The 21,973-nt window shown below is 41.9% G+C and overlaps 1 protein-coding gene across 3 annotated transcripts; it reads left to right on the top strand.

Annotated features, from left to right (window-relative positions):
• The first annotated feature begins 25 nt into the window (after positions 1-25).
• On the top strand, positions 26-21,803 carry Pecr (peroxisomal trans-2-enoyl-CoA reductase). 3 transcript variants are annotated; one of them, XM_090354770.1, is made up of 8 exons: positions 26-216; positions 4,480-4,613; positions 5,497-5,662; positions 9,041-9,122; positions 11,647-11,743; positions 15,274-15,384; positions 18,087-18,162; positions 21,587-21,803. In XM_090354770.1, the coding sequence occupies exons 1-8, from the start codon at positions 93-95 to the stop codon at positions 21,670-21,672; spliced, it is 876 nt and encodes a 291-aa protein (XP_090210896.1). In that variant the 5' UTR covers positions 26-92; the 3' UTR covers positions 21,673-21,803. The 3 variants fall into 3 exon arrangements, with proteins under 3 accessions (XP_090210896.1, XP_090210895.1, XP_090210897.1); XM_090354769.1 differs by having other exon boundaries at positions 29-216; positions 18,087-18,198; XM_090354771.1 differs by lacking the exon at positions 4,480-4,613 and having other exon boundaries at positions 145-216; positions 18,087-18,198.
• Positions 21,804-21,973: the final 170 nt, after the last annotated feature.

The following is a 21,973-nucleotide window of genomic DNA, read 5'->3' as shown; positions in this document are numbered from 1 at the left end:
CACACTGGAGTCTGGGCAGCCTTCGAAGGCTCTCCAGTGAAGGACACTTGCCCTGCGCTGGGCAAGCTCGCTCAGAAGCTCCGCAGGCAGCGATGAGCACTGAGTTAAAAAGCAACAGCTGCTTGGCGGCTGGCTCGCTGCAGAACCAAGTGGCCATTGTCACCGGCGGGGCGACGGGCATAGGAAAAGCCATCTCTAAGGAGCTCCTGCACTTGGGTATGTGGGTATGTGGGTATGTGGCCTGGGCACCCACGGCCAGGGTCTGCAGAGGCCTAGCTGGCAAATAAAATAAAATAAATTAAAATAATGCAGTTCAGAAGCTAAGGGACGCTGGTAGGGCCGGGACAGGACTTTTTGCAAAGTTAGAGGGGACTATAGAGGAGACTGAAATTACTACTCATAAGAAAGGGAGCGCACTTCCTGATAAATCGTGGCCCAAAGCCTATGGTAGGCCCTAGGTAGGTAGTAAACAGACCCATGAAATGTGCTGTGGAATTGCCTTTGTGTTGTAAATTAATCCACTCTAAATGTTTCCCAACCCTGCAGATTAGGGGATTGGATTTAGCTGGAAAAGGTTCTCATTGAGAAGCTCCGGTTGTTCTGTCTTCTCATATTTCTTGTAATAACTCTAGCAAGAAATATAATGCCTTACTTGAGAGAAGGAATGACCTTATATACACAAACACAGGGGGAGAGCGCCACCAATGGGCGGGGGAGGAGGGGTCTTGGGGCTTGAACTCAGGGTCTGGGCACCGTCCCAGAGTTCTTCGGCTCAAGGCTAGCAGTGCCCTACCACTTTGAGCCACAGCACCACTTCTGGTTTTCTGGTGGTTAACTGGAGATAAGACTCTCATGGACTTTCTTGCCTGGGCTGGTTTTGAACCGTGATCCTCAGATCTCAGCCTCCTGAGTAGCCAGGATTACAGGCATGAACCACAGCAACTCAGCTAGTTAAATTTTTAAAACGTGTGTGTATACACGCATGCGTGCCAGTACTGAGGCTTGAACCCAGGAACTGGAGATTATACCTTAGCATCAAGGCTAGTGTTTACCACTTGAACAGCAGCTCTATTCCTGGCTTTTAGATTTTTCTGCCTAGGTTGGCTTTAAACTGACTGCCTGTCTTCCTTTCTTTTCTCTTTCTTTTCCTTCCTTTTTTTTTTTTTTTTTTGGTGCCAGTCCTGGACCTTGAGTTCAGAGCCTGAGCCCTCCCTGACCCTGGGCTTTCTCAAGGATAGAGCTCTACCATTTGAGCCACAGCACCCCGTCTGGCTTTTTCTGTGTATGTAGTACTAAGGAATCAAACTTGGGTCTTTGTATATGCTAGGCAAACACTCTACCACTAGGCCAAATTCCTGGTCCCCAAACTGCCCATCTTTAGATCTCAGCCTCCTAAGTAGCTGGGATTATAGATATGAGCCATCAGTGCCAAGCTATAAAGATAATTTGTAATGAAGATATAAATCTTCAATGAATTTTAAAATGTAAAGTTTAAAGATAGATGGAGAAATATTAACAGCATGAGACAAGTAGTCTTTCTATATTGAAAGCATTTATTAAGTGAAGTGTGATGGTGCATCCTTGTAATTCCTGAAGGTTTAGCAGGAGGATTCTGAGGTCATAATCATTCAGGACTACAAATAGTATACACAAAAGGAGGGTGAAGAACAAGAAAGAAGAGGTGCTCTTAGCTGAGCTCCCAGTCTCTTAAGACTGGGGTATGGGCACTTAACACTTTTACTGTAATCCCTATTACTCCAATTCCTTCTCCTATTAGGAGGACCTCCTCCTCCTAATAGTCCATTTATAGATATACAATTATTTGATGATAGGTACTTGGGTTGTTTCATATTTTTTTGGTTTTTTTTTTTTTTTTTTTTTTTGCCAGTCCTGGGCCTGAGCTCAGTGCCTGAGCACTGTTCTTGGGCTTTTATAAGGCTTCCACTTTACCACTTGAGCCACAGTCCCACTTTTGGCTTTTTTCCCCCTATCTATGTGGTACCGAGGAACTGAACCCTGGTCTTCACACAGACTAGGCAAGCACTTTACCTCTAGTCCAAACTTCTGGCTTAGTTCCATGTTTTGATAAGTACTATAACCTTGAAAAAGTTAAAAAGTTACGACATGACCCAGTAATTTCACTCATGGTATTTATTCAAGAGAAATGAAAGCATTTGTCCACACAAAGACTTGTATTTATCACTACCTCACAGTGGTAACCCAAATGTTTATTAGCAAAAATGTATAAAGAAAACATGGTGTTCAGGTACAGTGGGATATGTACTTAGCAAGAAGAAGGAACTAGGGCCGGGAGTTTGGCCTAGTGGTTAAAGTGCTTGCCTAGCATGCGCAAAGACCCGAGTTCGATTCCTTGGTACCACATACATACAAAAAAGCTGGAACTGGTGCTGAGGCTCAAGGGGTAGAGCTCTAGCCTTGAGAAAGTCCAAGGACAGTGCTCAGGCCCTGAGCTGAAGCCCAGGACTGGCAAAAAAATAAAAAATAAAAAATAAAATAAATAAATAAAGAAGAAGGAACTATTAATGCAGTTGGGTGAGAAGCCAGACACAGAAAACCATATATTGTGATTGTGGTTTTTTGTTTTCTTTTGGTTGTGGGGCTTGAACTCTGGGCCAACGCACTGTCCCTGAACTCTTCGCTCAAGGCTGGCACTCTATCACTTGAGCCACAGTGCCACTTCCATGTATGTTGATTTCTGTGAAATATTTAGAAAAGGTAAATGCAAATTCAGTAGGCATAGATAAATGTGTTTGCCTGCAGTGGACTGGATTTCAAAGGAGTAAAGAAGTGGTGTCGTGATGTGTAAAGTGTATTACATCAAAATGTAGTACAAACTAAAATATAGTTGACTATTGTTTTGTTTTTTGTCAGTCATGGGGCTTGGACTATAGGCTTGGGAGCTCTCCCTGATCTCTTCAGCTCAAGGCTGCCTCCCTATCCCTAGAGCCACAGCACCACTTCCAGTTTTCTAGTGGTGAATTGGAGATAAGAGTCTCACAGACTTTAGTGTCCACACTGGCTTTGAACTGCGATCCTCAGATCTCAGTCTCCAGAGTACCTAGGATTACAGGTATGAGCCACCATGCCCGGCAACTGTCGTATTTTTAAGCAGTCTGGCAATCTGCATCTACACCTGGTACATAGGCATGTAATGTGATTTTCAGTAGAGCTGAATTTAAATCTGCCTTTTTGTTGCTCTTTGTGTTCTGCTGTCTGTCCCCTTTACTTTGGTTTGCTTCCTTTATGTGGATTACTCCTTTATGTATCTCTTTTGTTGGTTTGATGCCTTAGCACTTCATGGTGGTGGCACATTTGCCATGTTGTAGTGTGTCTTCTCATGCTATTTTGCCATTTCACAAGACCTATGTTTAAATTAATTAGCTAATTGAAAAGGTAATGAAATGATAGACTTTAGTGCACAGTAATATCAAATGGCAAAGACAGTAAATAACCCTTCTTTCCTTCCTCCCTTCCTTCCATGCCGGCTACTATTAAATATATATATTTATTTATTTATTTATTTTTTTATTTTTTTTTTGCCAGTCCTGGGCTTAAGCTCAGGGCCTGAGCACTGTCCTTGGATTTTTCTCAAGGCTAGAGTTCTACCACTTGAGCCTCAGCACCACTTCTGGCTTTTTCTAAGTATGTGGTACCAAGGAATCGAACCCGGGTCTTCGTGCATGCTAGGCAAGCACTCTACCACTAGGCCAAACTCCCGGCCCTACTATTATATTCTTTCTTATTTTGTGCTTGCTTCTTTCCTTCTGTGTCTCTCTGAGGCAATTCCTTAGAAATAGGTTGATATTCTGAGAGTACTTTTAAATTAATTGTTGATCTGATCACCCTTTAGTCTAACTTTGCCTCACTTCTGAGACTATGCCCTTTAACCAGGGAAAGCCTTTTTTTTTTTTCTGGTTGGCTCTGTGTGAATGCAGGGTTTTGGCTCGTTCTTTTCTCATTTACTCCTACTGTGGGTGAAAATTCAAGGGGACTCTGCAGATTTCTGTATCTTTCATCTCTCTATACCTTTCATCTCTCTATACCCTCTGGAACCAACACCCAGGGCCTTGCTGGACTCTCACATTGTTCTCTTCCACCCAGGAAAACTCCAAGGCTACTGTCTTGACGTTTTTTCAGAAAATAAGCTGGTTTAGACACAGGGCTCATATTGTGCTGCTATTTTCTTAAAGGTGACTGCTATTCCAATGCTAGTAAATCTCCAGTACTGTTGCATGTATGCCATCCAGTGTTTTAGTTGTTTCAGGATAAAGGGTACATTCAGTTCTCCTTACTCCATCTTGTCCAGAAACATAAGGACTAATTCATCTTCTTTCCTTTCCTTTCTTTTTCAGGAACACACACTTTCCCTCCCACCCCATATTATTGTTAGAATCTGAGTAGCTCCGTGAAAGCTTATTTACTTGTTCTCAGGCTTTTTGTTTTTCTTACTCTCCCTAGGTTGTAATGTGGTGATTGCCTCTCGGAAGCTTGACAAATTAATCTCGGCTGCAGATGAACTGAAGTCCACGTTGCCTCCCCATAGCCAGAGTCAGATCTTTCCCATACAGTGCAACATCCGGAAAGAAGAGGAAGTAATATAACTATATCTGTATCACTTATTTAGCACTCTTTTTTTCCCCCCAGTCCTGGGGCTTGAACTCAGGGCCTAGGCATTGTCCTTAGGCTTTCTCAAGGCTAGAGCTCTATTATTTGAGCCATAGCACCACTCTGGGCTGTTTCTGTGTATGTGGTTGGTAACAAGGAATTGAATCCAAGGCTTTGTGCTTGCTAGGCAAGCACTTTACCACTAGGCCATGCTCCCAGCCCTGTACTGATGATTTATTGAGCTAGTGATCTCAGGTGAAAGGAATGGGAGGAAAGCAAGACAGGGACTAAGATAGGACATGGTCTTTTTTCCATTAAGACGTCTCTTTCTTTTTATTGTTATTAAGGGGCTGTACCAAGGGGTTTCAATTCCTAAGTCCGGTTATGAGTATAGTGCTTCTTGGTCATGTCACCTTTTCCTTTGTTCTCCCTCATTTTTCCCTTATGGTTCCTACCCACAAGTCACATAGTTTATTTTTTGCATAATGTACATTGAATAAAATGCATCTGCTCACCCTTCTCCTCAGTCAGTCCTGTGTCCCTACTCTTTTATCCTTCTCTACCAAAAAACAACTCAAAACCATGTTTCCATTTCCTACTATTTATTTTGAGAAATAGTACTTTAGATGTTCAGAGAAGTTACATTTCTGGATTCCTCTCTAAGTATACCCTCCTTTAGACAGTTCGTGTATAAATGTACACATGCCTATTTATATTTTAGATCTGGCTTCCTGAGCTGCCTTCAAACTTCAATCCTCAGATATTAGCCTCCTGAGTAGCTAGGACTAAAGGCAAGCCACCTGTACCCAGCTTAAACTTTGGACTTTAATAACCTTACTTTGATCTTTAATGTTTTTTTTTTCTTATCAGGTGAATAATCTGATGAAATCAACTTTAGCTATTTATGGAAAGATCAATTTCTTGGTAAACAATGGAGGAGGCCAGTTTTTGTCACCTACTGAGAAAATCAGTTCAAAGGGGTGGAATGCTGTGATTGAAACCAACCTAACTGGCACCTTCTACATGTGTAAAGCAGGTGTGTGTCATAAAAGCTGCAAAACCCAACTTGCCTTATTTATCTCCATGAGGTTATAGAGAATGCTAATTGAGAAAAATGATTGGGTTCTCAGGAATCTCTCATTCATATTTAACTCACATTCTTTTTTTTTTTTTTTTTTGCTAGTCCTGGGGCTTGAACTCAGGACCTGAGCACTGTCCTTGGGCTAGAGCTCTACTACTTGTGCCGTAGCATCACTTCTGGCTTTTGTTATGCATGTGCAACTTTGGAATTGAACCTGGATCTTTGTGCATGCTAGGCAAGCACTCTACTACTAGGCCAAATTTCCCCCTCCCCCCATTCATTTTTATGAACACACACACAGAATTAAAAAGAAAATGGATTTATAAAATCAGGTGAAATTAAAGAGACATTAAAAAAAAACTCAACCAACGTTAATGGCTCATACCTGTAATTTTTAGCACTCAAGAAGCTGAGATCTGAGGATACTGATGTGAAGTTAGCCCAGCTAGACAAATTTGAGAGACTCTTATCTCCAGTTTACCAGCAAAAAGCTGAAAGTGTTGGTGTGTGTCAAGTGGTGTAGAATGCCAGCTTTGAGTGGAAAATTCTGGCATGAAAAGAAAAAAGCTGGTATTGTAGCTTTCTTCAAATCACTTTTTAACAATTGCTATGATTTCTTCTCATATTGCTAGCTGTTAATAAGCAATCGGCTTGTATAATTTTTTCTCAAGCTTGTAGCTTTATCTAATGATATGAGTACTTATTTATTTTGTGTCTAGACTGGGGCTTGAATTCAGGCCCTGGCTGCTATCCCTTAGCTTTTTCATTCTAGGTTGGCACTCTACCACTTGAGCCACAATTCTACTTCTGGTTGTTTGATATTTGATTGGAGATTAGAGTTTCATGGACTTTCCCATCAATAGGGTTGGCTTTAAACCGTTTCTCAGATTTCAGCTTCCTGAGCACCTAGGATAAGTCAGAGCCACCAGCATCCTGTAAACGTTCTCTTATGATTTATCAAATTATCCTCCTGAGTGTCTTAGAATATACTATATTACCTAATCATAACCACTGTGTTCTACTGAGTCAAAGAGATAATCAAGTTGTTAAATGTACTATTCTACATATTTCTTTCTTTCTCTTTTTTTTTTTTGCCAGTCCCGGGGCTTGAACTCAGGCCTGAGCACTGTCCTTAGGCTTTCTCAAGGCTAGCGCTCTACCACTTGAGCCACACCACCATTTCTGGCTTTTTCTATGTATGAAATACCAAGGAATCAAATCCAGGTCATCCTGTATGCTAGGCAAGCACTCTACCACTAGGCCAAACTCCTACTCCTCCTCAGAATTATTATTATTATTTTTTTTTTTTTTTTGGTTGTGGAACTTGGATTCTGGGTCTGGGTGCTGTCCCGGAGCTCTTCAGCTCAAGGCTACCTCTTGAGCCAAATGCTTCTTCTGGTTTTCTTTGCTTTTTTTTTTTTTTTTTTTTTTTGCCAGTCCTGGGCTTGAACTCAGGGCTTGAGCACTGTCCTTGGACTTTCTCAAAGCTAGAGCTCTACCACTTGAGCCTCAGCACCACTTCCGACTTCTTTTTTTCTATGTATGTGGTACCAAGGAATTGAACCTGGGTCTTCATGCATGCTAGGCAAGCACTCTACCACTAGACCAAACTCCCAGCCCCTACTTCTGGTTTTCTAGTGGTTAATTGGAGATAAAAGTCTCTGGTCTTTAGTGCCCAGGGCTGGCTTTAAGCCTGATCCTCAGATCTCAACCTCCTGAGTAGCTAGGATTACATGCCCCGCTCCCTCTGTATTTCTAAAAATTAAAGAAGATATTTGTAATTATAAGATGCCATCAAATGCATAGACTAAATTCACCAATATAAAAATAATGTAAGGGCCCCCCCCCCAAACCCAATAAACCATTCACTAAATGGGCAAGGGAACTAAAGAGAGACTTAGAAGAAGAGATTAAAATGGCAGAAAAGCATATGAGAAAATGTTCATCATCTATGGTCATAAAGGAAATGCAAATAAAACAACCCTAAGATACCACCTTACCCCAACAAGAATGGCCAAGATTTTGAACTCAGACAATGACAGTTGCTGGCAGGGTTGTGGAGAAAAAGGAACCCTACTACACTGCTAGTGGGAATGTAGACTACTTCAGCCACTCTGGAAAGCAGTGTGGATGTTTCTTAAAGAACTGAAAATAGACTTTCCCTATGATCCTGCCATACCATTTCTGGGCATCTATCCTGAACATCATGACCCAAGATATTATAAAGACACCTGCTCAGCTATGTTCATCTCTGCACTATTCACAGTAGCCAGGCAATGGAAACAATCCAGATGCCCTACTGCAGATGAATGGATACAGAAAATGTGGTATATATACACAATGGAATTCTTCATAGCCAACAGACAAGATAAAATAATGGCATTCACAGGGAAGTGGATGAATCTAGAGCAAATCATGTTGAGTGAGACAAGTCAAGACCTAAGAAACAAAAGGCGCATGGTATCCTTAATATGTGGCTATTAAATCCAAAGAGTACAAGAGCGAGGACTCAATAACTGCATACCCAAAGCTATGGACATGGTAATGGAAATATATAGACATAAAAACCTATGACTCTATAGACATAATGTTTTATTTCATAAATTAATATGTTTCTATGACATACAAACCCTTAGCCTAATTTTGATTAAGTTCTAAATACTAAGTCCCAGTGATTGTAAATAGATTCCCTCCCTGAACACTTGTTTGTTAAACTTGTCATTTAAAATATGATATAAAAATCAACGTTAATAAATTCTTTAATAAAAAAAAATTAAAAAAATAATGTAAGGAGCCAGGAGTTTGGCCTAGTGGTAAAGTGCTTGCCTAGCATGCACCAAGACCCAGGTTCAATTCCTAAGTAGCACATAAAGAAGCTGGAAGTGGCGCTGTGACTCAAGTGGTACAGTGCGAGCAGGGACAGCGCACAGGCCCTGATTCAAGCCCAAGACAGGCAAAAGAAAGTAAGATTGGAGTTGGGTAACAGTGACTATACCTATATACAATCCTAAGTATTCAGGAGACTGAGATCCAGAGGATCACAGTTTGGAGTCAGCTCAGGAGAAGAATCCAGGTCTCCAAAATAATGGCTCCAGTGATAAAGCACTTTTTGAGTGATCAAGCAAGTCCAAGGCCTTCAATTCAATCCAAGAATTGGGGGAAAAATTAAGTATAAAATTTTTCTGGTATGAATAATTGTGTCACAGTCAGGCTTTTTCTAAAAATAAAGGTCACATAAATTAAAAGTGTAACATAGCAGCTAGAGATTGTGCTGGAAGAGGATGTCAAAGACGAGTAAAGTCATCATTTAATATTATTATTTGTGTTCTGCAGCTTACAATTTCTGGATGAAGGAACATGGAGGAGCTATTGTGAATATCATTGTCCTTCTTAGAAATGGATTTCCACGGGCCACGTAAGCATTTTACAATTTTATCCTCTGAATGGGGGAGAAACAGATAGGGAAGATTCCTTAACTCAGAATGATTCACCCCTTTAATCACTGAGCCTTCACCCTTTACATTTCCTTTTATTGGGACTTTAAAAATGTACTTTTGGGGCCAGGAGTTTAGCCTAATGGTAGAGTGCTTGCCTAGCATACACAAAGACCCGGGTTTGATTCCTCAGTACCACATAAAAAGAAAAAAGCTGGAAGTGGTGCTGATGCTCAAGTGGTAGAGCTCTAGCCTTGACAAAGTCCAAGGACAGTGCTCAGGCCCTGAGGACTGGAAAAAAAAAGTGTACTTTCGAGGGTCAGGAGTTTGGCCTAGTGGTAGAGTACTTGCCTAGTATGCACAAAGACCAGGATTCGATTCCATACATAGAAAAGCTGGAAGTGGTGCTGTGGCTCAAGTGGTAGAGCTCTAGCCTTAAAGAAAGCCCAAGGACAGAGTTTAGGCCCTGAGTTCAAACCCCAGGAATGGCAAAAAAATATACTTTTGAAATACATTTATCCAGATTAAGGTTGTCATATTTACTATGATAGGAAGAAAATCCAGGATGCCTAGTTAAATAATTTTAATATAAAAAAATTTGCTGGGTGTGGTGGCTCACACCTGTAATCCTAGCTACTCAGGAGGCTGAGATCTTAGAATCAAGGTTCAAAACCAGCCATGAGACTCTTATCTCCAATTAATCACTAGAAAATGGGAAGTGGTGGTATGGCTCAAGGGGTAAGATAGTAGCCTTGAGCTGAAAAGCTCAGGGACAATGCTCAGGCCCAGAGGTAGGGTGATAGCCTTGAGCTGAAGAGCTCAAGCATAGTGCCCAGGCCCAGAGTCCAAGCCCTAGGACTGCCAAAAATAAATAAATATGGCCCACATAATACATGTAAGCATACATATGCTAAGGATATTCATTATTTTCTGAAATTCATATTTAACTGATTATTATGTATATTATCTGGCAACTCTGATGCAGATGGTACTAAACTATCACTGTTGAAGGTCCTCGTTGGTAAGTTGTGTACATGAAACATAAATATATATTAAAAATATGCCTAATTGCTGTTAGGGCCTCTAAATTATGACTCCCAATAGTTTTCTAGGGTTTTGTACTTTAATGATAAGAAACAATAAAAGAAAGACTGAGATGGACCGGGTATATCCACATTCTCAGGGAACACACACTTAGTGGGGAGGGGAGCAGGAGAACCATCAGATGGAACATCAGATGCTGGTACCCCAAGAAAGGCATTTGCAAGCAGGCAGGCTGGGAGGTCAATGTTCTGTCAACACATCCCAAAAGTTAACTTGAAACTGGGCTAATACAGGCAAACAAGGACCAGTGGAAAAGAGGTTCCATGGAGATGCACAGATATTTACAATGCTATGGCCCTTTGGGGAATTATAAATAATTCCTTTTGATGAAAGGTGGAATGGCAGAAGGGAAGGTCAGACGAGCATACAGTGGGAACCACACAGGATCTTTATTTATTTAGCCAGTCCTGGGCCTTGAATTCAGGGCCTGGGCACTATCCTTGGGCTTTCTCAAGGCTAGAGCTCTACCACTTGAGCCATAGCACCATTTCTGGCTTTTTTCTATGTATGCGGTACCGAGGAATCGAACCTGGGTTTTCGTGCATTCTAGGCAGGCACTCTACCAGCAGGCCAACCTCCCAGCCCGCCACACAGGATCTTAAATGCTATGGAGAAGAGGCTGAACTTTCCTTTTGTGTTGCTCCTGGAGCTTGAACCCACAGTCTTATGCTCTTGCTTGACTTTTTCCCCCTCACTTGGCCTACTTATCATGACTGGCACCATAGCACTTGAGCCATGGCCCCAGTCCAACATTTTTGCTGATTAATTAGAGAGAGAGTCTCCTGGACTCTTCTGCCTGGGCTGGCTTTGAGCCTTGATCCTCAGCTCTTAGCCTCCTGAGTAGCTAGGATTAAAGGCATTAATCTTTGGTGCCTAGATTATCTGTGGATAGTGGGTACCCTGAGCCTGGGCTGTACATGATTATATGTGGGACATTGTTTATGCAATGAGAGACGTGTTTGCTAGCTGATTTCTCTTTAATATGGAAAGACCAGTTATTTCCCCATTGTAGACAGGGACTCAACAAAACAGTCTTAAAAAGAATATTTGTTTTGAGCCAGGCATTGTGGCTCATACCTGCAATCCTAGCTACTCAGAAGGCTGAGATCTGAGGATCGAGGTTCAAAGCCAGCCTAGGCATGAAAGTCCAAATCTGTAAAACTCTTATCTCCAATTAACCACTAGAAAACCAGAAATGGCACTGTGGCTCAGGTGGTAGAGCACTAACCTTGAGCTGAAGAGCTCAGAGATAGCACCCAGGCCCAGAGATCAAGCTCCATGACTGACTCAAAAAATGGGAAAAGAAAAAAAAATTTTTTTGTGGAGTTTGGCACTTGTCAACTAAGCTAATGAGACTATTCAACAGAAGCTAATTACGAGGTTTCTATTTTGTCTTTAAAGGCATACGGGAGCTGCCAGAGCTGGTGTTTACAACCTCACCAAATCCTTAGCTGTGGAGTGGGCTAGCAGTGGAGTAAGAATCAACTGTGTTGCCCCTGTAAGTAAATGTTCTAATACAAAAGTTATGGACAGGGCCGGGAGTTTGGCCTAGTGGTTAAAGTGCTTGCCTAGCATGCATGAAGACCTGGGTTCGATTTCTCAGTACCACATATAGAAAAAAAGCCGGAAGTGGTGCTGAGGCTCAAGTAGTAGAGCTCTAGCCTTGAGAAAGTCCACGGACAGGGCTCAGGCCCTGAGCTCAAGCCCCGGACTGGCCCCCCCCCCAAAAAAAAAGAAAAGTAACTAGATTCAGATTAGCCAGGAGCTGATGGCACACACCTGTAATCTCAACTATTTGGGAGGCTGAGATCTGAGGATCGTGGTTCAAAGCCAGTGCAGGCAGGAAAGTCAGTGAGACTCTTATTTCCAATAAATTACTCAAAAAATCTAGAAGTGGCTCAAGTGATGGAGCACTAACGAGCAAAAAGAGGCCCATGGACTGTGCCCAGACCCTGAGTTCGAGCCCCAAGATGGGCCAAAAACAAAAACCAAAACCTTTTTTTGTGAAATAAGCTGTAACCTATTGTATGGATAGCTCACAAATTCTGCACCCATCAGTTCAAATTTCACCTATCAAATTCTATCATGTTATTTGCTAATAATCTCTCAATCATTTTTATGCATATTACCCATAAACCTGTTATATGAAAGTTATAAATCTTTTTATCCAGTTAACTCAGTGAGAGCATTAACTGACTTGTTGACATTACTAGACAAAGATGAAATTATGGGATCCTGGCCAGAAACTTTTTATCTCTTTAAGCCTCCATGTCTGATACTACTTGGTCTGGATTTCACTCAAACATTTATAGGGTAAATAAAGTATAGTTCTCCTTTTTTTTTTTTTTTGTGAGTAGTGGGGCTCTTGGTTTGGGCCTGGTCACTGTCCCTGAGCTCTTCAGCCCAAGATTAGCACTCTACCACTTGAGCCACAGGGGCATTTCTGTTTTTCTGGTGGTTAATTAAAGATAAGAGTCTCATGGACTTTGGTGCCTAGGCTAGCTTTGAACCATGATCCTCAGATCTCAGCCTCCTGAGTAACTAGGATTACAAGTATGAGCCACTGCTGCCCAACTACAGTTCCTTTCTTAATGTGATAGCTTGATATACTAGTCTTCAAAAATGTATTTCTTCAGAAAGAATGACATTGCCCCATTCATAAGGAAATGGAAAGACTTGTAAAAAATTATATTAAGTGAAGTAAGCCAGACCCAGAGGAACATAGGCTCAATGGTTTCCCTCATTTGTAATAATTAATACACATCTTGATTCTCCTAGAAGAGGATCACAATAACTCAAAAGCTATGCACATAAGGTCATATAGGATGAGACTAAATGAAATGAATGCTAGGATATGGAAACAAGAGGTTTACCTTTGTGATTGTTGTTCTTTCTCTTTGTTATTTCTTTTCTCTTTTTTTTCCCTTATGGTTAATCTCATGTGGTTATTGTATTTGACTTTGTTACCTGGTATATTGTATATATATTTATTTGTTTATTTGAAATAGGGAAGGGAAGGGGGGAAAACAAGATGATTGGGAGGGGTGGGGGAAGGAAACGGAACAAAAACATGAGAAGGGGTATCATTGTGCAAGAAGTAACGCACCTACTACCTGACGAATGTAACTGTAACCCCTCTTTACATTATCCCGACAATAAAAAGAAGAAATAATTAAAAAAAAGAAAGTTATGATTGTATGTTGCTATGAAATATATTACTAATTCATGTCTGTCCACAGGTATTTTTAGGCTTAATATCTAAATTTTCTTTTTTTAAAGTAATTTTGTCCTTTTTAAATAAAATGTTGTAAATTATATAATTGGAATAATTAACATTGACAGATTTCCTCCATTGACTGAATCTTCTTTCCTCCTCTCTCTAATCAGAAAGTAGTAAGAAATTGCTTTATCCTGTATCATACAGTTTTGTAGTAATTTTCTTCTGTATTAGTTCCTGAAAGCTAGTGACAGAAAAATAATATATATATATATATATTTTTTTTTTTTTGCCAGTCTTGGGGCTTGAACTCAGGGCCTGACCACTGTCCTTGGGCTTTCTCAAGGCTAGAGCTCTACCACTTGAGCCACAGCACCACTTCTGGCTTTTCTATGTATGTCGTACCGAGGAATCAAACCTGGGTCTTCGTGCATACTAGGCAAGCACTACCACTAGGCCAAACTCCCAGCCGAAAGAATTCTTAAACAATTAAATTTTAAAAGTTTAACTACTTAGAATTGAAAGCTTGTTTTTTGTTGGTTTGTTTCTGTTTTTGTACTAGGCCTTGAACTCTGGCCTGGGTGCTGTCCTTAGGCCTTTATACTCAAGGCCAGCATTCTACCAGTTGAGCTACCACTCCATTTCTAGCTTTTAAATGGTTAAGTGGAGGTAGGAGTCACATGATTTTCTTGCCTAGGCTGACTTCAAACTTTGACCCTCAGATTTCAGCCTCTTATGTAGCAAGAATTATAGGTGTGAGCCACAGGTACCTGACCAAAGGTTTCATTTTTATATAACTCTAGATTAAAAAGCTGGCTGGAGATGTGGCTCAAGTGTTAGAATACTTGCCTGGCTTGCACAATGCCTTGCCACAGAATCACAAATAGCAAGAATCACAAAGCACTGTAGAAAAAAAGCCAAGCCATCTCTTAAGTGTCACATAGGCATTGCTCAATTTTCCCTTGTAAAGTGAGGATGCGTAGTAGAAGATAAAATACATTTTCCTCACTGATCCACTTACATAAGTATGCTCTTCAGAACATAGGTCTCTTAAAAAAAATCCAGGTCATCTTGGCTGTCCCTTAAGGGAAATGAGTAGATAAAAATTCAAATGATAGAACGGGAGTTTGGCCTAGTGGTTAAAGTGCTTGCCTAGCTTGCATGAAGACCTGGGTTCGAGTCCTCGGTACCACATACATAGAAAAAAGCCGGAAGTGGTGCTGAGGCTCAAGTGGTAGAGCTCTAGCCTTGAGAAAGTCCAAGGACAGTGCTCAAGCCCTGAGCTCAAGCCCAGGACTGGCAAAAAAAAAAAAAAAAAAAAAAAAAACTCAAATGATAGGGCCAGGAGTTTGGCCTAGTGGTAGAGTGTTTGCCTAGCATGCACAAAGACCCAGGTTCGATTCCTCAGTACCACATACATCGAAAAAAGCTGGAAGTGGTGCTGTGGCTCAAGTGGTAGAGCACTAGCCTTGAAAAGCCCAAGGACAGTGCTAAGGCCCTAGTTTAAGCCCCATGACTGGCCAAAAAAAAAAGAAAGAAATTTAAAAAATTCAAATGATACAGCTATGAATGGTAGTTGACTTCAACTTTGAGAAAAATTGGTATTAGAAATTTTAAATTACTCAATTGTTTATATTGTCCAATGGATGACTCTGATCTTTTATTTTAGTGTTTGCTGCTGTCTTTTGCAGTGCTGGGAATCAAAACCAAGTCCTCAAGCATGCTAGGCAAATACTCTCTCATTGAGCTACAACTACAGCCCCGGTTGCCTTTTACCTACTCTTATCTTCTTGCTTTATTTTCTAATCTAGGGCACAATTTATTCCCAAACTGCTATCAACAACTATGGTGATCTGGGAGAAAGGATGTTTGCAAGTGCCTTTGAGAACATTCCAGCTAAACGACTTGGAATTCCGGAGGAGGTAATGACTGATTAGAATGACTTCTTTTTATTTATGGGAAACACCATTTGGTGACCTGGCTAGTAGAAATTATTTCTCCCAGTGCCACCACCACCTGAACTTTTGAACCCGTCTGGACTCCTGACTGCTAAGAGCCCACTACTTAGGAGTCAATGCAGTGTGACTTAAGAACAGACTGCTGTTGTTTCACTTGGCTTTTCAGCTACATGATATCTGTAACATGATATCTGTTGATACACAGTACCCCAACCAAGACAGATTTTTTTGGGGGGGGTCACTTGTGGGGCTTGAACTCAAGTGAGCTCTTTTGCTCAAGCCTAGTGCTCTACTACTTTGAGCTACAAAATTGCTTCTGGTTTCCTGTTGGCTAATTGGAGATAAGAATCTCACAGACTTTCCTGCCCAGCTGGCTTTGAAGTGCAGTCCTCAGATCTGAGCCTCCAGAGTAGCGAGGATTACAGGGATGAGCCACCAATGCCCAGCTAAGACAGATTATTTTGACTTTATAAAATGCTTATGAGATTTCAGTAAGGGAACCTGATTGAGTATGCCAAAATCAGTATCTTCCTCCAATGCCAACAATCTTAATCTTTTCAAATTGGGCACCAGTGACTCACATCTGCAATCCTGTCTACTCAGGATATTGAGATCTAAGGATAGCAGTTCAGAGCCAGCCTGGGCAGTAAAGTCCATGAGACGCTTTAACTCCAAGTAGACACCAAAAGGAGGAAGTGGGGCTGTGGCTTAAGTGGGAAAGTACCAGCTTTGAGTACAAGCAAAAAAGCCAAGGGACAGTGCCCAGGTCCTGAATTCAAGCCCCAGGAACCCCCCGCCCCCCCACACACCATTCTGGCCCCCCACACACACATTTTCAAAAACCTAATTTCCATAGGAATAATAAGAACTTTAAATACTTAGCTCTAATTTTTTAAAAAATCATTGAGGTCCAGGAGTTTGGCCTAGTGGTAGAGTGCTTGCATAAAGACCTGGGTTCGATTCCTCAGTACCACATACATAGAAAGAAGTCGGAAATGGTGCTCTGGCTCAAGTGGTAGAGCTCTAGCCTTGAGAAAGTCCAAGGACAGTGCCCAGGCCTGAGTTCAAGCTCCAGGACTGGCAAAAAAAATCACTGAGCTGGATGTGGTGGCTCACACCTGTCATTCTAGATACTCAGGAGGTTGAGATCTGAGGATCAAGGTTCAAAGCCAGCCCTGGCACAAAAGAACTTGGGACTCTTATCTCCAATTAACTTCTAGAAAACTGGGAAGTAGAGCTTGGCTCGAGGGTAGGCCTGTGGAGCTCAGGGACAATGCTCAGGCCCAGGGCTAGAGCAGTAGCCTAGAGCTGAAGAGCTCAGAGACAGCACCAATGCCCAGGGTTCAAGCCCTAGGACCAAAGGAAAAAAAAAAGTTAAAAACAAAACTCTTAGGAGAAAGCTTCTGTGTTCTTTAACTAGCTCCTAATATGTTTTCTATATGTTTCTCTAGAAATTTACTCTGCATACCTAAAATAGTGACATTTACTGGTTATTTTGCAGAGATGAGATGCTGTTGTATTCTTTCAAGCGTTACTACTGTAATGTTTTGTCAGCCCTTGTTCTGTGTACTCAGATTCTATTCCTGTTCCTGGGATTGCAAAAATCTTACAGAGAGTACCCCTGAATGATAGCAGGAGGTCAGTTTCCAGATGTGAAATCATAGAACAACAGTACACTAAATTTGGGGAGATAGTGTTAGATCATATCTTTTTTTTTTTTTTTTGCCAGTCTTGGGCTTGAGCTCAGGGCCTGAGCACTGTCCTTGGACTTTCTCAAGGCTAGAGCTCTACCACTTGAGCCTCAGCACCACTTCCAGCTTTTTTCTATGTATGTGGTATCGAGGAATCGAACCCGGGTCTTCATGCATGCTAGGCAAGCACTTTAACCACTAGGCCAAACTCCCGGCCCCATGATCATATCTTATAAGTCCTTCTAAAAGAGGTGTTGGGATTATTTATTCTGAAGAGGAACAATAGATTTTAAATGATTTTTAAGGAAATAGCATAAAATTTCATTTTGGATAGAAGCCTTTTTCTTTATATTATTTTGTATTATCTATATCGTATTAGGCATCTGTCTGTCTATCTGTCTGTCTATCTATCTATCTATCTATCTATCTATCTATCTATCTATCTATCTATCTGTCTGTCTATCCAACTGTCTGTCAATCTAGTGCTAGTCCTGGTGTTTGAACTCAGGGTCTGGGTTTTTTTGTGCTCAAGGCTAGTATTCTACCATTTGAGTCACAGCTCCACTTCTGGCTTTTTAGTGGTTAGTTGGAGATAAAAGTCTCATGGACATTTCTGCCTTGGGTGGCTTGAATTTTGATATAAAGATCTCAGACTCCTAAGTAGCTGAGGATTATAGGTGTGAGCCACCAGCATTTAGCTCTTTCACATTGGAAATTTAAACCAAAGGGGGAGGAAGAAGAGGAGGAAGAGATGTTTACTTATTTGGGGGTCTTGGATTGTAGCTCATGGCTGGTCACTTTGCTGACCGCAGCAATGCTCAAACAGAAGAGGAAAGCTCTTTGTGTTCTGTCATCTGATGGCACTGGTAGGTGAGTAGATGAGGATTCCCACTGCAGTCCTGTGGTTTTCATGGGAATATGAAGCAGTACAAATGGAGAGCTTTTATGTGTACATTTGTGTGTTTTTGTTTCCAGGTCTCCCCCCTGGTATGCTTCCTGCTGTCTCCAGCTGCCTCCTTTATCACTGGACAGTTGGTGAATGTGGATGGAGGTCAGTCTCTCTATACTCATTGGGCTGAAATACCAGGTGAGCGATAAAGGGATAAATAGTCACTAGTTGTATGCCTTTTGTGTATGTGTGTGTGTGTTTGTGTGCCAGTACCAGTGTTTGAACTCAGGGCTTGCTCACATCAGGAGCTCTACCATTTGCATCATGTCTCTAGTCTAGCATTTTGCTGGTTAACTGGCAGTAGAGCCTCAGAGAGGCTTCTTCCCCTGTTGGTTTTGAACTATAATCCTTCAGGCTTTCTGAGTAGATAGGATTATGGGTGTAAACCACCTGGCTCTGCATGCCTTTTCATATTGAGTGGCTACTTGATAGAGATTTTCTGTTGAAAGAAGTGACATTGATCAAGATGCATTGTATTCATAAACAGCTTTGATAAATAACAACTCCTTGGTACAACTTAAAGATAAAAATAAAAACAAAAACACACAAATGAACAAAAAACTAGAGAGACAGCCAGGCACTGGTGGCTCATACCTGTAATTGTAGCTACTCAGGAGGCTAAGATCTGAGGATTGTGGTTCAAAGCCAGCCTGGGCATACAAGTCCATGAGACTCTTTTCTCCAGTTAACCACAGAAAACCAGAAGTGATGCTGTGGCTCCATGTTGCAGAGGGCTAGCCCTGAGCTGCAGAGCTTATGAATAGCACCCAGGCCCAGAGTTCAAGCCCTGTAATGGACAAAAAAAAAAAAAAGTACTTTTATAAAGTATCTTGTGTGTATATATCATGGTTAGACCAAAGACCTTTGGGGTTGGATCTATAAAAACTAGACAGTCCAATATCCTAATATCATGTGCTGATGGCTCACGCTTAAAATCCTAGCTGATCAGGACGCTGAGATCTGAGAATCATAGTTCAAAGCCAGACCTGTCAGGAAAGTCTATGAGACCCTTATCTCTAATTAACCACCAAAAAAGCCAGAAATGGAGCTGTGGCTCAAGTGGAAGAGCACTAGCCTGAGCAAAAAGCTCAGGTACAGCATTCAGGCTCTGAGTTCAAGCCCCAGGACTGGCACAGAAATAAGTAAGTAAATAAAAAGCTAAAAGTCTAAGTCACTGAAAGAAAAAAAAAAACCTCTAAATCACTGAAAAAAATATAAATAAAAATGTACCTGACCTTCTGCTGCTAAAGACTAAGTTTTTACCACCAAATTCACTAGATCTCCTTTCCATTTAGATTTCCTATCAGGGACCCAGGCTTAGCCTAGTTAATCAAGATAAAATACGCTCTCCACTATTTCTACATTATTAAATGGTTAATATCATCTAGGTGAAGTAGGATATACCTATAGCACTTTGGAGGCAGAGGCACAAGAATGTGAATGTGAGACCAGTCTGGGGATACACAGCGAAACCAAGTGTAAAAACAAAATGGAAAAAAAGAAAAGGAAATGCCAGGTCTGGAGTGAGAAGGCCTGGGGTAAAAGTCAGCCTCCATCTAATTAGCCATGTACTATGAAGAAACAATTTCTATAAGCTTACATTTATTCTGTGTGTGTGCGACATTAGTGATAGTGCTGGGTTTGAACTCAGGGCCTTGGTCTTTCTATGTAGGCCTTCTACCACTTAGCCATGTGCCTATCCTATTTATTTATTTATTTGTTTGTTTATTTATATATTTTTTGCCAGTCCTGGGGCTTGAATTCCAGGCGTGAGCACTGTCACTTTGCCACTTGAATCACAGCACCACCACTTGCAGCTTTTTCTGTGTATGTGGTACCACGGAGTCGAACCCAGGGCTTCATGCATACTAGGTGAACACTGTACCATTAGGGTACACTCCTGGCCCTATCCTTTTTACTTTAGGTATTTTTTTAAAATTAGGTTTTGTGTTTATGTTCAGGCCTGTGATCCTCCTGTTCATTCTTCTAACACAGGTTGCATGATGGACACATGCCAATAACCCAGTTTTATTAGTTGAGATGGAGTCTCAGAAACTTTCTGCCCAGCCTGGCTTCCAACAGCCATTCCGATCTGCTTCCTAAGTAACTGGAATTATACGCATGAGCCACCATGCCTGACCAGACATTTTTTTTTTTCAGATAAGAGTCTCACATGTTTGCCCGTGGGTGCTTCTACCATCATCTTCCTGCCCACACTTTCCAAGTAGCTCAGATTACAGTCATGAGCCATTGCACCAGCACTCCGTGTCATTGTTATGATTCGGGAACATGTAAAATAGAGTATTTCTTTTGTGGACTATTGGCAGGATGGCATTAGCTAAAGTACATTTATTTAATGCCCTGTGCCAGGTACAAAAGTTGTGGAAGTAACTTAAACCAGCTTAAACATGAAAAGGAAATGTTGGCTCAGCAGCCTGGAAGCAGGGAGACTTGCCTGGGCAGTGGGGAGGATCCTGTCAAGCACAGATGGTTTTCTTGTCTTTCTCAAGGTTTTCACTCCCACCAAGTGAGCTTTCTCAAGGATGGCTCTCCTCGATGCAGGATGCTGCCTGCTGTGCTAAGGCCTTGGGATTCTCTGGCTAGTGAGAGCTGGAGAGAGAGGGGACTTTGTTTCAGCCTTTCTGTTTTACAGTCACTAGGGGGTGTACTTGCCAATCCCTGCAGCTAGAGGAATGGAGAGTGCCCACTGGCAGTTTAGGGCACCCCCGGTGAGGGTCAAATGTCCAGAGGCAACAGTCACCTCTGGAGCAAATCAGCAAGGTACTTACGTTGCCAGGTGCTCATGCCTGTAAATCCTAGCTTCTCTGGAGGTTGAGACCTGAGGATCGCTGCTGGAAGCCGGCAGGGGCAGAGACTTTCACCGCCAATGAACTACTAAAAAGTCTGAAGTGGAGCTGTGGCTAAGGGGTAGAGCACCAGCCTTGAGCACAAGGAGTTCAGGCCCCAGGCCAACACACACACACACACACACCAAAAAAGGTCATTAAGGAGATAAGGAGATGCATTACTTAGTATGCTAGGCTCTTGTGGTTGCCTTCCACAGGCTGGGAGGCTTTTCCCGACTTAGCAAACACATTTGCCAGCCAGGAGTTGTGGTAGAATGCTTGCCTAACATGCATAACCACCCAAGTTCAATTCCATGGTACCACATACATTAAAACAAAACAAAAAAGCTGGGGGCCAGGAGGTTGGCCTAGTGGTAGAGTGCATGCATGCATGCATGCATGCAGAACTGGGCTCGATTCCTCAGTACCACATACATAGAAAAAAGCTGCAGCTCAAGTGGTAGAGCTCTAGCCTTGAAAAAGCCCAAAGACAGTGCTCAGGTCCTGAGTTTGAGCCCCAGGACTGGGAAAAAAAAAAAAAAAAAGAAACATATTGGCCAAGCCTGTGTCCTGTACCTGAGAAGGTCTTTTCTTTGGCTGGGGGAAGTGTGTGATGGGAGGATGTGCGGCTCGCTTGGAGAGCTGAGGTCCACAGTGACACGTTTCCCTTTCATTGACAGATCATGACAAGTGGCCCGTTGGACTCGGAGACCTTTCTGAGGTCAAGAAGTTGAAGGAATCTTTTAAGCAGAAAGCCAAGCTCTAGGGGAAGGCCAGGGGCGCTGTCTTTGCTTCCTGAGCGCCTTGGCATCTGGAGAACACCAATCTGTGTTTTTCTCAACTGATTGATTACACCTCTGCCAACACTGTGCCTGCAAATAAATGCATTTAAACCTTCTCACGGGTGCCTTCGGACCTGTGATTAATTCTGCCAAGAAACCAAGATTGACGTACTTTAATAACCTCCACGGGAAGCACGGGAAAGAAAAATCAAACCCATAATAATTAGAGCCCTGGTGATTTCCCAGGAGGTTCTGTTACTGCGTCGTAACGGGAGAACACACATC

This window comes from Megascapheus bottae, chromosome 21 (genome assembly GCF_031878675.1).
Source record: "Megascapheus bottae isolate mThoBot1 chromosome 21, mThoBot2.hap1, whole genome shotgun sequence".
In the NCBI taxonomy this organism is placed as follows: domain Eukaryota; kingdom Metazoa; phylum Chordata; class Mammalia; order Rodentia; family Geomyidae; genus Megascapheus; species Megascapheus bottae.
The sequence above is the reverse complement of the archived record's forward strand: the minus strand, read 5'-3'. Positions and strand labels throughout refer to the sequence as shown.

Bases quoted from the DNA above. Each gene is read 5' to 3' on its own strand.
- Pecr (XM_090354769.1), top strand. From the start codon at position 93: ATGAGCACTGAGTTAAAAAGCAACAGCTGCTTGGCGGCTGGCTCGCTG. The intron at 11,744-15,273 runs GTAAGTAAATGT...TTTCTAATCTAG, and splicing joins GAATCAACTGTGTTGCCCCT to GGCACAATTTATTCCCAAAC. The intron at 18,199-21,586 runs GTGAGCGATAAA...TTTCATTGACAG, and splicing joins TCATTGGGCTGAAATACCAG to ATCATGACAAGTGGCCCGTT.